General features: G+C 39.9%; 1 protein-coding gene across 2 annotated transcripts in view; it reads left to right on the top strand.

The window, feature by feature from the left end:
• fancl (FA complementation group L) overlaps positions 1-24101 on the top strand; it is a 63703-nt gene that overhangs the window by 36551 nt on the left and 3051 nt on the right. For both annotated transcript variants that reach the window (XM_073051044.1, XM_073051043.1), the window contains 7 exons: positions 1582-1679; positions 9325-9421; positions 12175-12243; positions 20118-20268; positions 20917-21000; positions 21084-21129; positions 21226-21307. In XM_073051044.1, the coding sequence (XP_072907145.1) occupies positions 1582-1679; positions 9325-9421; positions 12175-12243; positions 20118-20268; positions 20917-21000; positions 21084-21129; positions 21226-21307 (627 nt within the window). The remainder of the gene's footprint in view (positions 1-1581; positions 1680-9324; positions 9422-12174; positions 12244-20117; positions 20269-20916; positions 21001-21083; positions 21130-21225; positions 21308-24101) is intronic.

Raw genomic sequence — 24101 nt, 5'->3', positions numbered from 1 at the left:
GTAACTAACTGAAAACGCCGTCCGTTCCTTAAGGCAAGAATGATACGGATTGAACAAGCTTTGAAACTACTGCTAACTCGTTTGCCTTTGTATGTTAACCTTGTTCCTTTGTTTGGAACTTCATTTGCACTGTGAGTAATGCCACATGCGGAAGGTGGCAATGATTATAGCTCTTGCACTGGCAACAATGTTTGACAATTTTGTCTTGTGCAATTTTATTTTTTACTTCAATACTATCAACCCAGAAACCATTACACATATGAAAGATTGTTTCAGAAATAAGATGGGTCAAGAATCATACTAAAAATGATTTGGCATGTTTTCTTCAGGTGCTGCTTAAATTAAAATTGGAGGTTCATACAGTTCTGTGCTTTGATGAAAACACTCCCCTGAGGCTGCTGGTGAATTTCCAGCCCTTTATTTTTTGCATGTTAAAATCGCATATCCTTCCTAAATCTCATTCATCCTAAATGTTTTTTGTCAAATTTCTTGCCTTTCGAACTACCAGTGAGCTGCCACATGCATTCAGTACTGCCACCTTAACCGGAAGGTTTAAGATGGCGTCACCGAACACGCGTGTGAAGTTGTTGCTTGTTGCAACAGGCAATGTGGTCTTCAGTATGAATGTCAAGACCTTTGTAGAGTAGTCAATAGTGACAGACCCTTGCATTAAAGTTTTCAAAATCCTAGCCTAATAAGCAGCAGAAGCTGTCCACCATGTTGAGCACCTTCTCAGCTGTGGCAGAAGCTGCTTTGATTTTTATCAGCCACTTTAGAACTCACAGGAGTGGAGTGAAAACACCAACCCTGACCCTGATGGTATTATTTAAGAATTTGATGGAATAAATGAAGTCTCTTGAGATATTTTACAGTGGTCTATATAACAGCATATTGTTAGTTCTACCCTTCTAGTTTTTATTTTTCAGTGGGGGGTTTTTAAGTTATTAAATTTAGAAGGCTTTCAGCTGTTTCATAGGTTGAAAGGTGTGCTGTCTTGTGTGAAATGGGACCTTTCCTGCCTGTTTATATTTCCAAGTTCAGTTGTTACAAGATGTGTCATCTAGTAGACATATCAAGAACTGAAGTCACTTAATTTTCCAAGTTTCAAAGCCAGAACAAAGACTAGTTTGTATTCTAGTACTCTGATTGAAGATCCAGCAAGCACTACAGGGGGTAACTTTCCTCACACTTATCTGCATTAAATTCCTTCTGCCATTTTCAATCAAGTATTCCTACATAATGACTGCTCACCTTGGCTCTTCTTTCTTGGAAAGCAGCAACCAGATACAATCTTGTTCAACAAATGTTTCATGCTGTTACCTCCCTCCAAGCCCAAGCATGGTTTAAATCATCAAAACTTTCATTTTATTTTGAGAGTTAGTGCTTGTGCTGTTGACCTGACCTGAGAAATCAACCTTGAAGTGCATCCAGTGGCTGCTGCGTTTTGCAAAATTAATGATCTTAACTCCTGTAGTGTCCATGTTATACTGCGGTGCGTTATAATGGCAGATTGTCTTTTCTACAGAAATTACCTGGTAAATGTGAGATCATTGTTGAACCATAATTTCTCTTTTTTTTCAGGAAATTGCATTAAGAAACAAACATGACCTGCAAAGTCCTCCACCTCCACAGTATTATGAACAGCTTATAAAAGAGATTGAAAATTTAGGTTGGGATAAGTAAGTTATGATTTCTTTTTGTTCTATGAATAATGAATTTGCATGAGTTTGAGTCCATAGAATTTACAGTACTGTTCTAAAAATTGTATTAATTTAAATATCTTTGAGGATATTGGGCACAGCAAGATTTGTAAGTTTCTCATGTGTGCTGCTAATTGCCAGCTGACCTGTGTCTTTCAGGATGGTACTTGAACCGTTGATCTGCACCGTTTTCTGAAAGCATATTGTTTGGCCTTTGGATGGCCCCTGGTGGTTCAGGAGCTGTATTGCTTGAGGCTAAAACTTAATTTTCTTGCTACAATCTTTCCTATGCTATTGAAACCAAGTAGAGACTTAATCAAAATCTTTCCATTTGATTAAATACCCCAATACAGTTTATCTTGGTAAATGAATCTAGACTAAAAGGAGCTAATAAAGCCAGAGGCAGATAATTTCACTTCTAAACACAGGAGATTCTGCAGATATTGGCAATCTAGAGCAACAGACACAAAATGCAAGGGGAACTCAGCAGATCAGGCATCATCTGTGAAAATAAATAAGCATACAACGTTCTGGGCTGGGATCCTTCAACAGGAATGGAAAGGAAGAGGGAAGAAGCCAGAATAAGGAGGTGGAGGGAGGGGAGGAAGTACAAGCTGGAAGGTGGTAAGTGGAATCAGGTGGGGGAGAGGGGGGATGAAATGTGAAGTCGGGAGGTGATGGGTAAAAAGAGTAAAGCTGGAGAAGAAGGAATCTGATAGGACAGGTGCGTGAACCATGGGAGCAAGGGAAGGAGGAGGGATATCGGGGGAAGGTGAGAGGAATGTGAGGAGAAGAGATGAGGTGGGGGGCAGAGTGGGGAATGGAAGGAGAGTGAGGGGGAAATTGCTGGAAGATGGAGAAACCTCAGGTTGGAGCCTACCCAGGTGAAATATGAGGTGTTACTCCTCCAGGCCGAGAGTGGTCTCATCGTGGGAGTAGAGGAGGCTATGGAGTGACATTTCAGAATGGGAGTGGTGGGCCACCAGGAGATGCTGCTTTTTGTGGATAGAGCAAAGGTACCTGACAAAGTGGTCCCCCAATCTGTGTCGGGTCTCCCCAATGCTGAGGAGGTTGCACAGGAGCACCGGATATGGTAGACAGCCCCAGCAGATACAAAGGTGATACGTTGTCTCACCTGGAAGGACTGTTTATGGCCTCGAATGGAGGTGAGGAGGAAGTGAATGGGCAGGTGCAGAACTTCTGCTTGCAGGAATAAGTGGCAAGTGGAGGATTAATGGGGGGCGGGAGGACAAAGAGACAAGGGAATCATGGAGGGAGCAGAAAGTGGAGAATTGTGGGGGGGGGGGTGAAGGTGTGAGCGGTGGAAAAAGAAGAATAGCCCTTAACTTGGCAGTGGAGTTATCGGGGCACCGTCATGACGGTGTTTCCGTAGCAAGCTATTCTTGTTTTTACGAGGCCAAGTTGCTAGCTTGATGCTCAACCCGACTTAGATTCGAACTCAAGAACCTTCACTCCGAAGTCCGGCGCTGATAATATTGCGCCACCAAGCGAGACAGTGGTGGTAGGCTCCCACTGAATATGGCAGGCATTGTGGAGAATGATGTGGTGAGTGAAGACAAAAGGAACTCTATCCTTTTTAAGATGGGGTGAGGGCAGCATCAATGGTGGAGGAAGGGAAACCCCATTCTTCGAATAAGGAAGACATCTCTGTTCATAATTTCATTTGTATAGTAGTTTAGTCCACTTCACAGTTAGAGTGGACATATTCATTGCTACACAAGTAATTTATGGATTCTATAGTAAACTTTTCAATGTAGATTTATATATACGCTTGTTTATTAAGGCTAAAGAAAGATGTGGAACAACAGTGAGTAAATGGGCCTATTCTAGTTCTAGCACCCCTTCAGATTTGCTGATTTGCACTTGGTGACCGTTGTTCAAATTTGTTTGTGGCATTTTAAATGATGAAAGTTACTTGTAGAATGACTTGCTACCTGTGCAATTCATAATTTTAGCAATGAAATCAATGCTGATCTTTTGATGTAGATTATCGGAGGTTGTAAAGACTGGGAGAAACCCTGTATGTGTCTTCTTCTAGAAGTGAACGGCACATGTAATGTCCTTATCAGTGGTTGACAAATAGTTCAGACTCACCTCCTGCCTTTGTTGCTGCAGTTCCAGTTATAGGTGCTCATTCCACCTGCAATTGCTGCTCCATGAGGGAAACAAAAACAAATGATTAGAGCTACTTGTCTTATCACTCTTAATTCATGAGGCATTATCTACCTTTGCCTTGAACTTGATGGCTGTCTTTGCACTGCTATCATCAGGTAGGGGGTACAGAAGCCTTAGGTTCCACACCACCAGGTTCAGCAAAGGTTATTATCCCACAGCTATCAGGCTCCTGAACCAGTGTGGATCACTTCAATCACCGGCACTCTGAAATGATTCTACAATCGACACACTCACTTTCAAGGACTCATTACAACTTATGTTCTCAGTATTATTTTTTATTTGCACGGTTTTCTTCTTTTGCACATTAGTTGTTTTTCAGTCTTTGTATGTGGGTGATAACATACAAAGTTAAATTAGTGTAACTTTATGGTAGATTTTCAAGAAAAAATAGCTTTTACAAAAACAAGTACTGTAGTTTTAAAAGTTGGGTAATAGTAACTAAACTTTTTTCAACGTGCTTCATAAATAATACTTCTTTAATATTTAAGTGAGTTAAAAACTTGAATGTGCCCGAATTTCACCATTTTGGGTTTGTCCCCCCTACCCCGACTCCGTAACTTTGTCTTCAAAATAAAGTAATAATAAGTATTAAATTCATGAAACTTTTAGTAAGTATTTTCTCACAAGAACTTTTAAAACACATGTCAAATTCATGTGAGTTATTTTGTATGCAAATTGTAAACTTTAATGACAAGGAACTGCTGTTCCCAACACTTCTGTATTACCAACACGCAACACATTTTAAAGACCAAGCAAGTTTTTTCAAACAACTGCTTATGTGGTTGCCATGGAAATGAGAAGTGACAAGGGGAGCATGTGGCTGTCATGGCAGAAGACTGACATTTTGACATCCAGAAATGTGAGTAATTTAAAGATGTATATCTCCTTATCAGAGAGCATGTTTATTATGTGTCATTACCAAATGAGTTACTATTTGAGTGTTTTAACTGAGAAACCAATAACTTCACTTTATTTCTGTATATTTAAGTTACATTTTCAAGCTAGCTATCCAGTCGAGTTAGCAAGTATGAGACCTGGCCAACATTTTTTTTAAAAGGGAGAAATGTCATTACCATCAAATAAGTGGCAGTGAAGTTGTTGAACTGGTTCCCAAATCATCAGCAGTCCAATCAAAAAAAAACCAGAAGCACAATTAAAGAAGACTCAGTGAAATATCAGCAGTACTTTGAAAGAGAGAGATAGAAAAAAGGGAGACAGGAAAACTTAGGATCATCTCACAGTTACCAAAGCACAAACAGAGACTGGAGAGATGACAGTGGGGATTTAATCAACGAAACAAAAGAGGGGCTGATAAGAAAACGCAGGCAGAGAATACCCCACCAGAACCTCCAGCTGGCCAGCAACAAAAACAGAATGGCCCCCATCTTCGAGAGGCTTCACCTGTGCTTTCTGACAGATCTAACATCGTGAAACGCCTCAAAGAGAGGCCGGAAAAAAATGAGAGCAAACAGAACTGAAGTATATTTATTAAAAACCATTTTATTTGCAGGGTTAACTTTGAAATTTTTGTCATTTCATTTTAAATTAAATTCAGTATTTTGGTGGTGTGATGGTAATGACACGCATCCTTGAAAACTCCGCAAAAATGCCTTAAAATCTAAAAGTTCTCTTAAAGATTGATGAATGCCAAGATCTGGTCTTCATTCCACAGCCTAAAATGAAGGTTATAACATAAACAAACCAGAGATTCAAGAAATTTTAGTTTTCAGAATTTCATGTAGTGAAAAGTGCTTCTAATTGACGAATCACCCTTATGTATAATTTTCGTAAAACCTTTTGTATTTCTTTTTTCCCTGTAAATGACAGCAAGAAAATGAATCATGAGGTAGTATACAGTTTGATAATTTTCTTCGAACTTTTGAGGGTGGTCACGCCCAAAGTATGAAAACCACCGGGGAAATTGAGAAGAGTAGGCAGGTTTCTGCTTTGCCCATTTCCCGTGCTAACAGGTACAGTTGAAGTCAGAAGTTTATGTACACTTAGGTTGAAGTCATTAAAACTCATTGTTTAACCACTCCACCGATTTCATATTAGCAAACTATAGTTTTGGCAAGACGTTGAGGACATCTACTTTGTGCATGACACGAGTAACTTTTCCAGCAATTGTTTACAGATTATTTCACTTTTAATTGACTATATCACAATTCCAGTGGGTCAGACGTTTACAAACAAAATCAAAAGAAGTCAGCCAAGATGTCAGAAAAAATAATTGTGGACCTCCACAAGTCTGGTTCATCCTTGGGAGCATTTCCAAACGCCTGAAGGTACCACGTTCATCTGTAGAAACAATAGTACGCAAGTATAAACACCATGGGACCACACAGCTGTCATACCACTCAGGAAGGAGACGCATTCTGTCTCCTAGAGATGAACATACTTTGGCACGAAAAGTGCAAATCAATCCCAGAACAACAGCAAAGGACCTTGTGAAGATGCTGGAGGAAACAGGTAGACAAGTATCTATATCCACAGTAAAACGAGTCCTATATCGACATAACCTGAAAGGCTGCTCATCAAGGAAGAAGCCACTGCTCCAAAACCACCATAAAAAAGCCAGACTACAGTTTGCAAGTGCACATGGAGACAAAGATCTTACTTTTTAGAGAAATGTCCTCTGGTCTGATGAAACGAAAATTGAACTGTTTGGCCATAATGACCATTGCTATGTTTGGAGGAAAAAGGGTGAGGCTTGCAAGCCGAAGAACTGCATCCCAACCGTGAAGCATGGGGGTGGCAGCAGCATGTTGTGGGGCTGCTTTGCTGCAGGAGGGACTGGTGCACTTCACAAAATAGATGGCATCATGAGGAAGGGAAATTATGTGGATATATTGAGGCAACATCGTGACATCAGCCAGGAAGTTAAAGCTTGGTCGCAAATGGGTCTTCCAAATGGACAATGACCCCAAGCATACCTCGAAAGTTGTGGCAAAATTGCTTAAGGACAACAAAGTCAAGGTATTGGAGTGGCCGTCACAAAGCCCTGACGTCAATCCGATAGAAAATTTGTGGACAGAACTGAAAAAGTGTGTGCGAGCAAGGCCTACAAACCGGACTCAGTTCCACCAGTTCTGTCTGGAGGAATGGAACAAAATTCCAGCAACTTAATTGTGAGAAGCTTGTGGAAGGCAACCCAAAACGTTTGACCCAAGCTAAACAATTTAAAGGCAATGCTACCAAATACTAACAAAGTGTATGTAAACTTCTGACCCACTGGGAATGTGATGAAAGAAATAAAAGCTGAAATAAATCATTCTCTCTACTATTATTCTGACATTTCGCATTCTTAAAATAAAGTAGTGATCATAACTGACCTAAGACAGGGAATGTTTTCTAGGATTAAATGTCAGGAATTGTGAAAAACTGAGTTTAAATGTATTTGTCCAAGGTGTATGTAAACTTCTGACTTCAGCTGTGTATATGCCCTTGGATACTGTAGAGATGGATGGTCTTTCAAGGGTTGACAGCAGTAGTTAGGTCTTTGTTGCAGCATCAGAGTCTGAATCTCAGAGAGGAAGGGTACATTAAAACAGAGCAATAGTGACAGGAGACTTGATAGTGAGGGGGACAGTCGGGGGGATTCTGTGGCTGCAGAAGAGACACCAAAATCATGTGTTTCTTCCTGGGTGCTAATGTCAGTGATGTGTCTGGGAAGGTGCAGAAAATTCTTGAGGGGAGAGTGAGTGGCTAGAGATTGTTGTTCATGTAGGTAGAAGGAGGGATGAGGTCCTGTAGAATGAGTTTAGGGAGTGGGATAGGAAATAAAGAAGCAGGATGTTTAAGGTAGTGATCTGCAGATCACTCCTGGTGCCATGTGCTAGCAAGAACAGAAATGGCAGGATAGGCCTGATGAATTGTGGCTGAGGAGCTGGTGCAGGGGACATGGATTCAGGGTCTTGGATCTTTTCTGGGGTAGAGTGACCTATACGAGAGAGGTGAGTTGTGCTTGAAGCAGAGATACAACAATATCCTCACGGGTAACTTTGCTAGTTCTGCTCAGGAGGGTTTAAACTATATTGGAAGTAAGGGTGGACTTGGAGCAGGAGCAAGCATGCGTAATGCCACAAAAATACTTAATAATCAGCATAGCTAGGGTCCATAGTAAAGGCAGGGAATTTCAATGCTCAGAGAAGGCACACAGACTCAGAGTGGGGATTGGCTCAGAGGATTGGAATATTGTAGTCATAACAGAAATATGGCAGAGGGAAGGGCAGGACTGGCAGCTTACTATTCCAGAATACAGCATCTATAGATGTGACTGAAGTACAGGCAGAGGGGGTGTTGCCTTCTCAGTAAGGGAGTATCACTGTATAGGGTTCTTGCATTGCTGGATAGAGAGGAGTTGGGATGGGTGAGGAATCCCTCAGTTATTGTAGTATCCCTCCCCAAGAGTCACACAATTGGCAATGGTGGTGTTGGTTTTTAAGAAATGTGGTTATCAAACGATATTTAACACATAATCTACGAAGGTAAGAATGAAAAGGTATTGCATGGTTTATTCTGGTTTAAAGTTTATTTTGGTTTAATTATTTCTGTGCTATATGAGGTCTGTCAGTGATGAAATCGAGGATTCAGTTGCACAGGGAGGTATAGATCTTGGAGCTGAGTGATGAGTCTTGAGGAATGATGGTGTTGAAAGTGGGCTAACTTGGCACTTGAATAGGTTAATCCAGGGATTTTACTGATTTGACTTGCGACCACATCATGTGGGAGTGCAGATTTCTTAAACTAATTATTGTACTACATTAGGTGAGAAGAGTTTAGTAATTGATTAACAAATGTCAATATGAACAGTAGAATATCCCACTAGAATATGTTTATAGATTTTGCATTGCTCTCTTTCTAAATGAACTGCATTAATGATTTTCCTACTTACAATTGCACTTGGTTAGTGAAACTGCTGCAAAAGCAGGAATGTGGAGAACTTCTATATGTACCAATGATCAGTCTTGTTGAAAACATTAACAGTTTACAGGACAAAAGCTTGAATAAAAAGGAACAGATTAGAAGTGAGTAATTTTACAGTTTTAAAAAACATCCTGCCTGGCCAAACGCAGTATAAAACTGCAAAAATTGATCAAAGGACTGACAGGATGTTTTATGCGTGCATAAGTAAAGGCTGACAGAAACCTGCTGTGTGTGCCAAAGGTAGCTATGATGGAAAACTGAAACATGGTGCTCACTGACCACAGCGTGAGCCTTGACACGGGTCATAAATAACTTTCTGATATATGATCACATTAAGCAGCAGACTGGTGTATTAACAACAGTAAATCTGTGACAGGAGAAATGCTTGGCACTCAAGACCTTGTCTTTTTGATATTAGTTTCAGATTAATAGGAGTAAAGCAAACACATCAAATTGCTAGTAGACTTTGATTTCATAAACCTTTCATATATTTTCTTCTCAGGCTTGCTTATATGGATACAGAGTTCAGGACCATTAAGCTGAAGGCTGAGGATTCTGCAGGTCGAGAGCATATGATCACAATTAAATTAAAATCAAAGGTGAGGAACCAGTAATGGATTTTATGATATAGTGTTGGAATTTCATGTGAACAGCAATTTAGTGTTTTTTTTTAAAGGAACTGATATTGGGTACAGGAAGATGTATTTATTTACCATCGTAAATGAAGAATTAGATATTATTTGATCTTGCATTTTCATCCAACTTCAGTCTTTCGGTTATAAAGTTTTGGAGAAAGAAAACTGATTCCAAGTTGCATTCACATTTATTACACAAGTTGATTCTCTGGGAAAGTATTTAACTGCTCAGAATAAATTAAGTTGATCTTGATTATAAGATGCTCACTTTTAGCAGAAGCAAATCTGACCTTTAAAACTGTATGGAAAATCTATCAAAATATTCAGTCATTCAATTACAACAAATGAAATGTTCTCCTCGTGACTTAACAAGATAATACGGCAGGTGACTGAACCATACACAACAATATCTGAGGTTTGTTTCCTTTACACACCCAATTGTTGAAGCCTAGCCAGAGAAAAGTATGGGCACACAAATTTACTCTCAGCATGAGTTTTTTAAATATGGCTGGGTGTTCAAAGCTAGAAATGACCGCTGAAAATGTGCATTTTGTTATTTCTTTGTTCATGGGACGTGATGCTTTGAGTAATCCCAGCACTTAGTGTTCATCATCTCTAATTGCCCCTGAACTGAAGCAGTTATCATGATTGGTCTGGAACTGCGCATGGACTGTTCTCCTTTCCTGAAAGTTCATCAGTGAGACAGATGATATTTTTCAATAATCCAGTACTTTTGTGTTAGAATTATTGAGAATACCTTTTAAATTGTACTTTTTAAAACTATTTGAATAAAATTTCTCTGTCATGTGGGGTTTGAATCTTTGGATCAATGGTTCTGAGCTTTGGCTATAAGACCAGCAACTTGACTATTGCTCTGCATCGACTTTATGCTCATCTACTGTTGTCCTACAGCAAATTAGCTTGAAAATAATTGTGTGAAAGATGGCACGTGAGTAATGACCAGACACAGTACCATATAAAAAATGTCCATAAAAGTCTTCCTTGAAATAATTAGTAGTTTGAGAAGAACTGAAGTGAAAATTGTAGATGGTAAGTGGAATTGCTTCCACTGGGAAATGGTCACGGTCTGAAGTTAATGATGTAACCCCATAGTTACTGTATGTCAGCTTCTAACATTTATTTAGTTTTTATAAACAATATTTGGAAACAATCTTACTCGAGGAAGTTAGTATTTTATTGGCTGCTCTAGTAATATAGTTTTCCTCAGTGCTACCTGCTGGATTTTCATGTTCGCCGGCTTCAGAATGGGCTTGTATCCAGATCATGACTTCTAAAGTGAATATGAGTCAGAAAGACTCTGTCAATTATTCCCTTAATTTCTGAGACATTTCATTATAAAATCTGATTTTTTTGTTTCTGGAACACTATGTTGTCTTTTCTTATATCAAAACCATTACAAGTGACAAAGATGGAAGGATATGTCCATAATCCAGACACTCTACCAGGTTGTGTGTTTAATAAAATTTATGCATTATTCACCCGAGCTGATGACCCGTTTTCATTTTGAACAAAATTTATGACCAAAGAAATCTACATTTTTTGGGAATTGGATGTAGTTTTGTTTGCCTTTTTATCCTTTCGGGCATCAAAGCATGGGAAAACTTCCACCTGGAAGCTGCCGTCCAAGCCATGATCATCCTGACTGTATATCGCTCTTATTTCATTGTTGCTGGATCAAACACCTCAAAGTCACTCCCCAGATCCACACCTCAAGAACAGCAGCAGTTCAGGAAGGCAGCACACCACCTTCTAAAGGGAATTAGAAGTTGGCTCAGAATGTGAAGTCCATGTCCCTTCAATGTTTTTTTTTAAGTGTATATTTTACAAGCAGGTACACTGAGGGAGGATCAATCTCTGATTTCTGGAATTTTAAATATGCTTGTGTCAACAGCTCTAATGTAGTAATGGTACAATTCAGTCAAGACACCCGTCTTGTACACTCATCTACACTGGCTTTCAAATGCATCTAGATCACTGGTGAACAGTAAACCTCTTTTATGGTACTGATACTTTGTGATGCTTTGTTGAAATCATATTAAAAACATTCTGGCTTTATACTGTGTGCTGATTTTCAATTGTTCGTTACCTTCTCATGACTTGAAGTTTTTTACTCTAATATACAGTATGTGTGCTTACTAATTTTGAGTTAAAGGAATGGTGGGAAGGAGAGAGGGTGATCTATGAACTGTGGCCAAAGTAAAATGATAGTTTATTACATGGAGTTGTGTTGGGGGGGGGAATGTATTTGAGTGAGTCTGCATCTGCACTATCACCTGATTAATCGGTTATCACTCATACAGCATGGAAACAGGCTCTCCAGGACAGTGTGTCCATGTCTACCATTGGATTCCTTTGTTTATGAATCCTATTTTCCAGCACTTACACTGCTGTTTTCTATGCCATAGCATTTCATGCAGTCATCTAAATATTTAAGTTCTTATGAAAGTACCTAATTCCACCACCACTCGTGATGTGTTCCAGATTCCTTCCTGAAATCCATTCTATATGTTGTAAGCGTAAGCTATGTGTCTCTTTGAATACTTTTTATGTTAAAAAGTTTCTTCGAATAAGCTTGGCACCAGAGTTTGTGTGGTAAAGATCTGTAATCAGAAGACTTTCTTTTTCACTTTTGTAAAAACCCTGGGGTCTAGTGATAGCAAAGGAATATTTTTTGATCATTTTTCTCTTATTTTCAGTATCCAGCGGACCCACCTGATTGTGCCACAGATTTTCCTGTTCCCTTTGTGCTTTCTTGGACACATCAGGTACTGGTCCAATTCTGCAATCAATTTATTTTTACTGTAGTTAATTTGTACTGTGAGCAAGCCATTTATAAAACCGCCTTTGCAGTAATTGAGTCTACTTTTAAGACACTCTTTAAAACAAGATGTTTTATTATGCAAGTATTTATGAAAGCATTAGTCATTTATTTGTTGTTGACTGCCCCTGTAATTTATTGAGTTCATCTAGTAACTGGTTGAATTACAGTGATGTGGTAGATTGCTGGTTTTAGCCAGGAACCTGAAGAAGCAAAGTTGCTCAGAGTTCCTATTCCTGGTGCTCACACAAACATATTCATGCTGAACTGCGCTTAAGTGAAGAAACATTAATGTTGTCTATGAGGGGCCGTGTAATCAAGTGGCATAATCATTTGCTCCTGCTCAGTTGTGCATAAAGATGACTTAGGTGACATATCACCAGGTTACTGGTAACAAAAGGAAAGTAAGAGGAGAGAAAGGTTTGCATCATTGAACCTCCTAAATATCAAAGTAAGTAACAGAAATTTGAACATTGTAGTTGTTCCTTGTTGTTTGGCAAGATACTAATGATAGGATTGCCACTTTTTGGCAATCTCAATGATTATTGAGATTATTTTGTAATAACTAATTAGGATTTTGACTGAAGAGTCAGGTGAATTTATCAATATATTTTATTTGAATAAAAATATTAATCCTCAGGTCTACTATTCTATAGGATTGTCAGTTATGACCATTCCTTGGGGAAAATAGGAATGTCTTTCCTTGATCATGTTCAGAAAGTGCACCAGTCACGTGAAACTTGTTTATTTTCTGTTGAAGGCTTCATTCTGGATCAAACACTCAATTATTTCATTCCTGCTGGTAGCATCAGCTATATCTGCACACCTCCAACTGGAATATTTTTATTTCTCTTGACACTAATGTGCTTTTTGATTAGTACTAATCTTTCCTATTGCTTTCTTAATTATTTCATTATCTTTTTTCTAATAATACCTAACAAGCAGCTTGTTATTGAGCTTATTCAGAAAGCTGATCCTGCCTTCTATATTACCCACACATTCAAGTAAAGTTGACAACTGACTAAGACGACTTCAGGACCTTCTTCAGGCTGCCTTGTGCCAAGCTTTGGTGCCACATTTGTTGGGTATACAGTTTAGAGAATTCAGAATAAAGTGTCTCGGTCCAAAATGTCATATGTTTATTCTCCTCTGTAGCTGTTGGCCTGACTTGCTGAGTTCCTTCAGCATTTTGTGTGTGCCTCTCAAGATTTCCAGTGCATCTGCAGGTTTTTTTGTGTTTATAATTTATTGACTCACTTTATTGTGCCTTGATAACTACTCCAATGAAGTTGGGGAAACTGCATTAGGTAAGATTATCTTTGCTTACAAATAGAATTATAAGTTGGTCTCAGTGTGTATTGATTTACAATGAGCAAAGTCCTCCCGTGATAGCAAGGTAGATTTTGTACTTTCCAAACGAGAGAATCTGCAGATGCTGGAAATTCAAGCAACACACTCAAAATGCTGGAGGAACTCAGCAGGCCAGGAGGCATCTATGGGGAAAAAAAAGTACATTCGACATTTTGGGCTGGGACCTGTCCTGCCAAAATGTCTCGGCCTGAAACTTTAAGTGTATATTTTTTTCATTGCTGCCTGGCCCGCTGAGTTTCTCCAGCATTTTGTGTGCATTGTACTTTCCAAATTAACTTCTAAACTGGATAATATTTGGGTAAGGGAGGAGGTGTTGTTGTAGAGGGAGAAAAGAAAAACAAAATAAAGAGAAAATCGTAAACACGAGATACTGCAGATGCTGGAAATTTTGAGCAACACAGACAACATTCTGGAGGAGCTCAGCATGTTAAACAGCATCTATGGAGAGAAATGAACAGCTGACATTTTGTACCGTGACCTTTCATTAATGTTATGAGCCAACATCATTGAGCTTCAGCTTGAGGCAGGAAAACAATGATATGCTGCAATCAAATATTGGGGTGCAGTTTCCTCAACTTCATTGGAGTAGTTGTCAAGGCACAATAAAGTGAGTCAATAAATTAAAATGATGTATTTGGAGATTGTTTTCAGGCAGAATGCATATGTGTCATGAAGTATTTGCTGAATCTGTGCTTGTCAGGTAGAGAATATCACTTGTAAGTGATACTTCACAGAATACACCGGAGCTTCTGAGCGTACACTGATTTGATACCCACACGTTGTAACACATTCTTCAGCAGTGCAGCTTTTTCCCTGCATGGTAATACTAGACTAGAATGAAATTATTTGTATAGGAAATGGAGACAGTATGTTATTAGTTTTGCTACAACAAGTGTATGGGACATTGGAAAAAAAGTTGAATTTCCCCATGGGGATGAATAAAGTATCTATCTATCTATCTAGAATAACTAAAATGGTAATTATGCTTAGTGTGCAAAAAGTGATTAGACACAAGAAACTGTGATACAAATTGCTGCTTTACATGAATTAGTTCCCCCCCACCTCCCAGCCAACTGCTTTACTTTGCCCTGGTTCTGTCCCATCACTACTGTTCCGATAAGATACACTTGGGCTGATACACAAATCATATCTAATAATGTGGCCTCTGGCCAGCTCAACCCCATTTTTGCTTTGGCCTAATCCAGCTCTTAGAATATTATTTTCTTATTTACGTTCTATAGCAAAGCAGGGCACACATAGTGAAGAAACCATTGCCACGTGCCTAGAGCAGCAGTTGAATTTTTAAGCAGTGGGTCCATGACCAAATCTTGTGTACTGTGCTGGAATTTGTATAGCATGCTTCACTGTTACAGCAGGAATCTGTGTGTAAGTACATCATATGTATCAGTGCCTGTGATATAACTTCATAAGAACTGTCTGCATGAATATGCCTGCAGTTAATATGCTTCAATTCTATAATGTGTCAGTTAAAAAACATGCACCATGCAATAGAATTAATTGGCCTTGGACTATAATTAGACATAGTCACTAAGAAGTACAGCATAGAAATAGGTCCTTTGGCCCATCTAGCCATTTAAACAGCCTACTCCCATTGACTAGCACTGGGACAATAGCCTGCCATACCCTTACCATCCATGTATTGAATTGAATTGACTTCATTTCTTGCATCCTTCACATACATGAGTAAAAATCTTTACGTTACATCTCCACCGTGAATTAATCAGTCTGATGGTCTGGTGGAAGAAGCTGTCCTAGAGCCTGTTGGTACCTATCCTAACTTCTCTTAAATGTTGAAATCGAGCTCGCATGCACCACTTGTGCTGACAGCTTGTTCCACACTCTTACAACCCTCTGTGTGATGACATTTCCCCTCACGTTCCCCTTAAACTTCTCACCTTTCACCCCTAATTCATGACCTGTGGTTGCAGTCCCATCCAACCTCAGTGGAAAAAGCCTGCTTACATTTCCTCATGCATTTCAATTATGTATACCTTTAAGATTTCAATTAATTGCAGTCAAATAGAAATTACAGAATGTGTATTTTATAAGTATTTGCAGTTTTGTTTTGTAATTACCCTAAAAATCAGTAGTATTTGAATATAATTTTAATCAAGGCATACATTTATTTTCCATTGCTAAAACTATAATTTAACGTTTTTACATGGCATCCATATTTTTCCTTATGGTCCCTGTCTTCTTGCTGGGATGATAATGTTGTGATGTATTTTTCTGTTACTGTGATGAGAGGGTTGCTGCTGCTGCTCTGACATATTCATTCAGATGAATGATTATAATTGGTGCAATGTCAAGCAGATGATGGCAGGTCTTTGCACGTCAAGCCCAAGCCTGATAGCCAGAGCAGGTGTTTCACAGCACGATCAGATAAAGCCAGTGGTTGGAAACTGAGATGGCACATCGTGACTAGTGAGGAATGAGCATCAAGGGCAAAGTGGCCTATCCCCATATGTAACTGCTATCTCGCCGGACAACTTTATCTACTGACAGGGTAGTTAACCTATTGCTTTCAACTGAACAAACAAAAATACCTCAGACCATAGCTTTCGCAAAAGCGGTCACCTGAAGGCAAGGGGTTAATTTCCTACAGCCTATTCTTTGTCTGCATCTCAGTAATTATGGAATTGCTTTCTTTCTTGATTGTGCCTTCAAAGTAGTGACGTCAAACTTTAAACTTTAGATTTTCAGCTTTGGTGATTGTGTTATGTTTGATCAGTGTGATTTTGGAAAATTTGTTTTAAATAACTGTCATTCGCTACATAACTGTGGAAGTATTGATGGTGTTAGTTATTGCACCCATTTTCAGTTGCAAATGTCTTGTAGTGTAAAAGGAAAGACTAGTTTAGAATGAACATGAACAAGTGCAGCGTGATGTACTTTAAGTGGAAACTGAGCTGCTCTAGTTGATGAATTGCCATGCACCTGGCTGCTTTGAGGCCCGAGAGTGAAGATTGAAAATGAGTATTTGAAATTTTTTGAGAGGTGAGGTCAGAATGGAATTTCGATTATGTAAATGGCACAGAGTACAGTTGTTTATTTTTCTGTTGGCAGTGGAGGAAGGAAACCTTGAGGTCTGTGAAAATAAAACATTTCTGGTCAGTAGCAGCAATTCAGCACTTTAGATTAAAGTATTGATCAAAACAATGCTAAAGTCATTGATAACATATTTGGTCAAGTTATTTTATTAAAGTGAAATGGAGAGATAAAAAATCTTGGCATATTTGTTTCTGGTACAGTGTTAAATTCATATTGATCATGCATATTGAAGCACATCAGTGCTGCGTGGCTCAATTGAGCACTACAAGCTGAAAGAGATGATTATTTGCTTTAGACTTGTACGGCAGATGGAGGTATTTTACTGTAATACAACCATAAATAAACATTCAGTCGAGATTGCTGAGGCAGACTAAACCTTTCAGAGTAGTTTACATTAAAGGCAGAAGGCTAAGCCTGTAACCAAATGGGCTGAGGACACAAATCTGCAGTCTGTCACCCTGTCAAGAGATAGTAGTCCAGTTATCAATTGTCAATTATAAGTTCAGCAGGAAGAACAAAATTGAAAGAGATTTTGGATACAGAAAATTACTGGATTTTCCACTAAAAGACTAACAATTTATAAATGTTCTGTTAAGAGAATTGCATTATATAGCGGTCCTTTCCTTCTCTATTTATCGTGTGTTTCACCAAACTAGAGATGATGTTTATTTAGTAAGTAGAAGTTTATCCAAATTATGTATTTTAGAATGATGCATTTATGGATTTTTAAGTCTTTTTTTGTCCAGAATATTGATGATGGGATCTGGAGCACCTTTTTCCCCATTATCAGTATCTTTAGGCCACACAAAATGCATCTTTTGCATGAAGGAAAAGCAGTAGGTTTGAGCATCTAATAATTCTACACTGCAATAATTATGAAGTTGGGAATCTAAATGGCTAGGGATACAAGTGTCTGACTTGGATTTGCCTGGTTTATAGAATTTATAAAACCTCAGCACACCGGTCAGAATGGTTGAGGTGTGTAGGCCTGGTTCTGCTGTAGTACCGGTGATATTTTGACTTTAAAACATTTGTGTGCTGGTGCTTTGTTCAGTGTTTTGGTTATGTAACTTGGGCTGGCACTTCGCTGAAGTTCAGAGCGAGCGCTGGACTATCTCGGATGCAATCTTTTCAACCAACTTCACTATTTTCATTCTGCATGTAGAAGCACAAGAACAGGTCCTTTGGCTCACAATGTTGTGCTGAACTAATCAGACGCCTAACTAAACCCTTCTACCTACACAATGTCCACATACCTCCATTCTCAATGTGTCCAAACGCCTTGTAAATGCCTCTATAACCTCCCCTGGTAGTCAGTCCAGGCACCCTCTACTCTGTTTTAAAATAAAAACAACTTGCCTCACACATCTCCTTTGAAATTAGTCACTCACATTTTTTAGACCATGTACTCTATTTATGCCTCTCAGTTTTCTGGAAGATGACAGGGGACAAAGAAATGGCAGATGAACTTAAGTATTTTGTGTCAATCTTCACTGTGGAAGACATCAGCAGTATGCCAGAAATACACGTGTCAGTGGGCAGAAATGAATGTAGTTGCCTTTACTAAGGAGGTGCTTGGGAAGGTGAAAGGTCTGAAGGTAGGTAAGTCACCTGGACCAGATGGAGTACACCTCTGGGTTCTGAAGAGATTGTGGAAGCCTTAGCAGTGAACTTTCAGAAAAAATTAGATTCTGGAGTGCTTCCAGAGTACTGGAAATTTGCAAATGTCACTTCACTCCTTAAGAGGTTGGGGGGAGGGCGGGGAGGCAAAAGACAGGAAATTATAGGGTAGTTAGCCTGACTTCAGTGGTTGAGAAGATGTTGGAGTGCATTATTAACGATGAGGTTTCGAGGCAAATGATAAAATAGACCAACGTCAGCCTGGTTTCCTTTAGGGGAAATCTTACCTGACAAATCTCTTGCAATTCTATGAGGAAATAACAGGCAGAATAGACAAAGGAAAGTCAGTAATTATTTGCTTAAATTTTCAGAAGGCCTTTGATGAAGTGTTGCATATGAGGCTGCAAAACAAGGTAAGATACCATGGTATCACAAGAAAGATACGAGCATGGATACAAGATTGACCGACTAGCAGGAAATAAAGAGGCCTATTCTGGTTGGCTGCTTGAAACTAGTGTTGCTCCACAGTGGTGGTGTTGGAACCGCTCCTTTTAACATTAAACGCCAGTGATTTAGATGACTGAATTGATGGCTTTGCGATCAGCTTGGCGGACAACACAAAGATAGGCCGAGGGACAGGTGCTGTTGAGGAAGCAGAGAGTCTGCAGAAGGACTTGTACAGATAAGGAGAATAGGCAAAGAAGTGGTAGATGGAATGGAGTGTAGGGAATTGTACGGTCATGCATTTTGCTAGAAGGTATATACTATTTTCTAAACGGGGAGAAAATTCAGAAATCTGAGTTGCAAATGGACTTGTGTAGGGTTCTCTAAAGGATAACTTGCAGGCTGTGTCGGTGGTAAGGATGGCAAATGCAATGTGAGCATTAATTTCAAGAGCGCTAGAATGTAATGCTGAGGCTTTATAAGGCATTGGTCAGTCCAAACAGAGTTTTATGAGCATTTTTGGGCCCCTTATTTAAGAAAGGGTGTGCTGGCATTGGAGAGGGTTCAGAGAAGATTCATTGGAATAATCCCCGGAATGAAATGTGATGTCTCTGGCCTGAACATGCTGGAGTTAAGAAGAATGAGGTGGGGGGGGGGGGGGGGGGGGTCTATGCAACCAGGGATCTATACACCCGATTTGCCTCGTGGTAGCAAACATCTCATCCTCTAGGTCCATGAAGTTGATCCCGCTTTGCCTCACTGCTATAGGCTGTGTATGCATCTCCCACGTACATACCAATGCAAATAATTCATTTTAGATCTCCCCATCTGTTTTGGCTCTACATATGGATTACCATTCTGGTCTTCCAGAGGACCAAGTTTGTCCCTTGCAATCCTTTTGCTCTTCTCTGTAGAATCCCTTAGGATTTTCCTTCACTTTGTCTGCTAGAGCAACTTCATACCTTCTTTCTCAAGTGTTCTCTTACATTTCTTGTACTCCATAAAATAAGCACCTCATTTGTTCCTATTTGCCTGTAGCTGCTATGCACCTCTTTTTTTTCTCTTAACCAGTGCCTCAATATCTTGAAAACGAAGGTTCCTTACACTTGTTATCTTTGCCCTTTATTCTAATATGTCTAATCTGCTGCTTTCTCCCCGAGTCAAGTTTGTAACCACAGCATTACTCTGCTGAGGACTTAAATTTCTAACAAGTGAAAAGTGTGGAACTTTATGAAACACATTTTGCAAATACACAAATTCTTTCTCCATTACTTGATTAAAGAACTGTTTCCCTTTTCCATCATTCTTTTCCAGAGCTTGTTAAAAAATCTTCACAGTCAGTTTCTCGCAGCACTAGATTCATTACAAGAGTTCTGGGATGTTATGGATGAAATAGATGAGAAAACCTGGGTACTTGAACCTGAAAATCCAACACGCAGAGCCACAACAAGGAGAATCGCCATAAGTACAAATCTTTCATTAATAGTTACAGTTACTGTGAAATAAAAATGGTTGGCTCATACTGATAAAGAAATCACTCAAAGAAACTTTGTGACAGGTTTTTGCACTCCTCACGAAATAGTTTTGATTTCTCAGAAATGGCAGTAAAATCAAGATAAGGATGGTAGTAATTTTTATCTGTCTTTTCTTTTCCGGCTTTATTTTAATTGCTGTCTGATGAAGACCATAAGAAGGATACCCAACATGAAATGTTAAGAATTGGCAACACTCCACCAGCCCCTGGTCTTTCAGCAGTTCTTTTATGTTCCATTCACTGAATAAATGCTCTCTCAATTCTCAAATAAAAATAACAGGAAAATCAGTTGAGAAAAAATGATGTGAATTGGTTTCTGTAAATTGGATGGTGTGTGGAAAACTTTAATTTACAACTTTTATTTAAAGAAATCTATTAACTTGTAACCTTGACAGTGAGCCACGAAGACACACGAGAGGTCACCAAAAGCCTGGTGAAGGATGGAAAGTTTCCCAAAGAAACATTTACACTTTTATGTTACACACCAAGCAATTATGTTGAGGGGCTCTTAAGAAATGAATAATCTGTTGGAGCAGAGAATTGTGCAGTGTGAAATGCTTTTCTTCTCGGTTGTCACAGGAAACAATGCTTCAATAAATGTAGAAGTGGACCCTAGACACCCTAAAATGTTGCCAGAATGCTGTTTCCTTGGTGCTGACCATGGTAGGTGCGCCTGAGAAATTAGTTTTAAATTTTGTGTTCACTGCTGATAAAATGTAGTCATAATGATACATATTTACCCCTAGTGGTAACTCCGCTGAAGAAAAAGTTGAATACTAACATGCATCTGTGGTAAGTAGTTTAGAAATGCTGTACAGTTTTCAGTGCTGGCTGAAATTTTGGTATTTTTACACTGCTAATGAATGTAATGTTCTTCCCTCCCCCCAGGTCTCCAGAGTCCACAGTGTTGCAAAATCTCAAAGATATATTGGAGATTGATTTTCCATCGCCTACCACCCATGAGAAGTTTGTAAGTTGCAACCATTTTCTGATAAATGAACAAACTGATTAGGCATTAATTCAGTTTACCTTACCGAAAATTTTTAATCTATGCACATGGTTCTGCCATTCTGAAATGAAAGTTACAAACTCCTCAAATTGAAGCAAGAGGCTGAGAGTGAAGGAGTAAAGAAATCTCAGAGAGAAGTCATTTTTTTTCTGCACTGCTCGGGGGAAAAGAGGCTAGACTGTGCAGGAGCGTGACGTAGAGCTCCAAAGGTTTAAAAAAAAGACCACCATATCCAGCAGGCAGCGGAGTGAGAGGGGTGGGACAGCTTGGGCTCAAAAAGCCTAGGTGTGAACAGGCAGAGGCGAGGGTAGGCTCCGGTAAGTTTTGTTTTGTCCGTTTAGAGTAGAGAGAATGCCAGGCAGGATGTTGGAATGCTCCTCCTGCAGGACGTGGGAAGTCAGGGAGACCTCTGGTCTCCCTGACGATGACACCTGCAAGAAATGCATCCAGCTGCAGCTCCTAACAAACCACGTTAGGGAACTGGAGCAGGAGCTGGATGACCTCTGGATCTTTCGGGAGAATGAGGAGTTTATAGATAGTACTTTCAGGGAGGTAGCTACGCCAAAGGAGCAGGGCACAGGTAATTTGGGTTACCGGCAGGCAGAACAGGGTTCCCCTGTGGCCATTCCCCTCAACAAGTATACCAATTTGGATACTGTTGGGGGGGGGGGGGGGCGTGGGGGATGACTTATCTGGGACAAGCTGTGGCAGCCGGATCGCTGGCACTGAGTCTGGTTCTACAGTGCAGAAGGGAGGGTGGAAGAACAGGAAAGCGGTAGGGAACTCGATAGTTGCAGGTACAGACAGGAGGTTCTGTGGTCGCGACAGAGTCTCCCGGATGATTTGTTGCCTCCTGGGTGCCAGGGTCAGGGATGTCTACACATCGATACCACTGACGTAGGAAGAGAGAGTGAGGAGGTCCTGAAGAGTGAGTATAGAGAGCTTGGTAGGAAGTTAAAAAGCAGGACCTCGAGGGTGGTAATCTCAGGATTGCTACCTGTGCCATAAGCCTGTGAGGGTAAGTGTAGGATGCTCTGGAGGATGAACACGTGGTTGAGGAACTGGTGTAGGGGACAGGGTTTCAGAATTCAGGATAATTGGGACCTCATCTGGAGCAGGTGGCACCTGTACTAGAGAGACGGGTTACACCTGAACTACAGGGGGACCAATATCCTGGCAGGGAGGTTTGTTAGTGCTATTGGGGGAGGGGGGTTTAAACTAGATTTGCAGGGGGATGGGGACCAGAGTGCCAGAGCAGATAGTAGAGCAGGGGTGAAAATAAATTGTTAAAAGTTCATGCAAAGTGACAAATATAAGGGTTGTGTGTGGTGGTAATAATCTTCTGAGGCTTGTCTATTTCAATGCAAGGAGTATTGTGGGGAAGGCCAATGAGCTGAGGGCATGGATTGACACGTGGAATTATGACATTGTAGCCATTAGTGAAACTTGGCTACAGGAGGGGCAGGACTGGCAGCTTAATGTTCCAGGGTTCTGATGTTTCAGACGTGATAGAGGCAGAGGGATGAAGGGTGGGGGGTGGCATTGCTAGTAAGGGAAAATGTTACAGCAGTGCTCAGGCAGGACAGATTAGAGGGCTTGTCTACCGAGGCCATATGGGTGGAGCTGAGAAACAGGAAAGGTATGACCACATTAATGGGGTTCTATTATAGACCACCCAATAGTTAGCGAGAATTGGAGGAACAAATCTGCAGAGAGATAGCAGACAACTGCAGGAAACATAAAGTTGTGATAGTAGGGGATTTTAATTTTCCACATATTGATTGGGACTCCCATACTGTTAAAGGTCTAGACGGGTTAGAGTTTGTGAAATGTGTTCAGGAACGTTTTCTAAATCAATATATAGAGGTACCAATGAGAGAGGATGCAATATTAGATCTCCTATTAGGAAATGAGTTAGGACAAGTGACGGAAGTGTGTATAGGGGAACACTTTGGTTCCAGTGATCATAACACCATTACTTTCAACTTGATCATGGATAAAGATAGATCTGGTCCTCGGTTGAGGTTCTAAACTGGAAAAAGGCCAAATTTGAAGAAATGAGAAAGGATCTAAAAAGCATGGATTGGGACAGGTTGTTCTCTGGCAAGGATGTGATTGGTAAGTGGGAGGCCTTCAAAGGAGAAATTTTGAGAGTGCAGAGTTTGTATGTTCCTGTCAGAATTAAAGGCAAAGTGAATAAGGATAAGGAACCTTGGTTCTCTAGGGATAGTGGAACTCTGATAAGAAGAGAGATGTATGACATGCATAGGAAACGGAGCAAATAAGGTGCTTGAGGAGTATAAAAAGTGCAAAAAAAAACTCAAAGAAATCAGGAGGGCTAAAAGAAGATATGAGGTTGCTTTGGCAGTCAAGATGAAGGATAATCCAAAGAGCTTCTACAGGTATATTATGAGCAAAAGGATAGTAAGGGATAAAATTGGTCCTCTTAAAGATCAGAGTAGTCGGATATGTATGGAACCAAAAGAAATGGGGGAGATCTCAAGTGGGTTTTTTGCATCTGTATTTACTAAGGAAACTGGCATGGAGTCAATGGAAATAAGGCAAACAAGTAGTGAGGTCATGGAACTTATATAGATTGAAGAGGAGGAGGTGCTTGCTGTCTTGAGGCAAATCAGAGTAGATAAATCCCCAGGACCTGACAGGGTATCCTCTCAGACCTTGAAGGAGACTAGTGTTGAAATTGCAGGGGCCCTGGCAAATATATTTAAAATGTCGATATCTATGGGTGAGATGC

Source organism: Hemitrygon akajei, chromosome 7 (assembly GCF_048418815.1).
Source record: "Hemitrygon akajei chromosome 7, sHemAka1.3, whole genome shotgun sequence".
Taxonomy (NCBI): domain Eukaryota; kingdom Metazoa; phylum Chordata; class Chondrichthyes; order Myliobatiformes; family Dasyatidae; genus Hemitrygon; species Hemitrygon akajei.
This window is presented reverse-complemented; position numbering and strand designations above follow the sequence as displayed.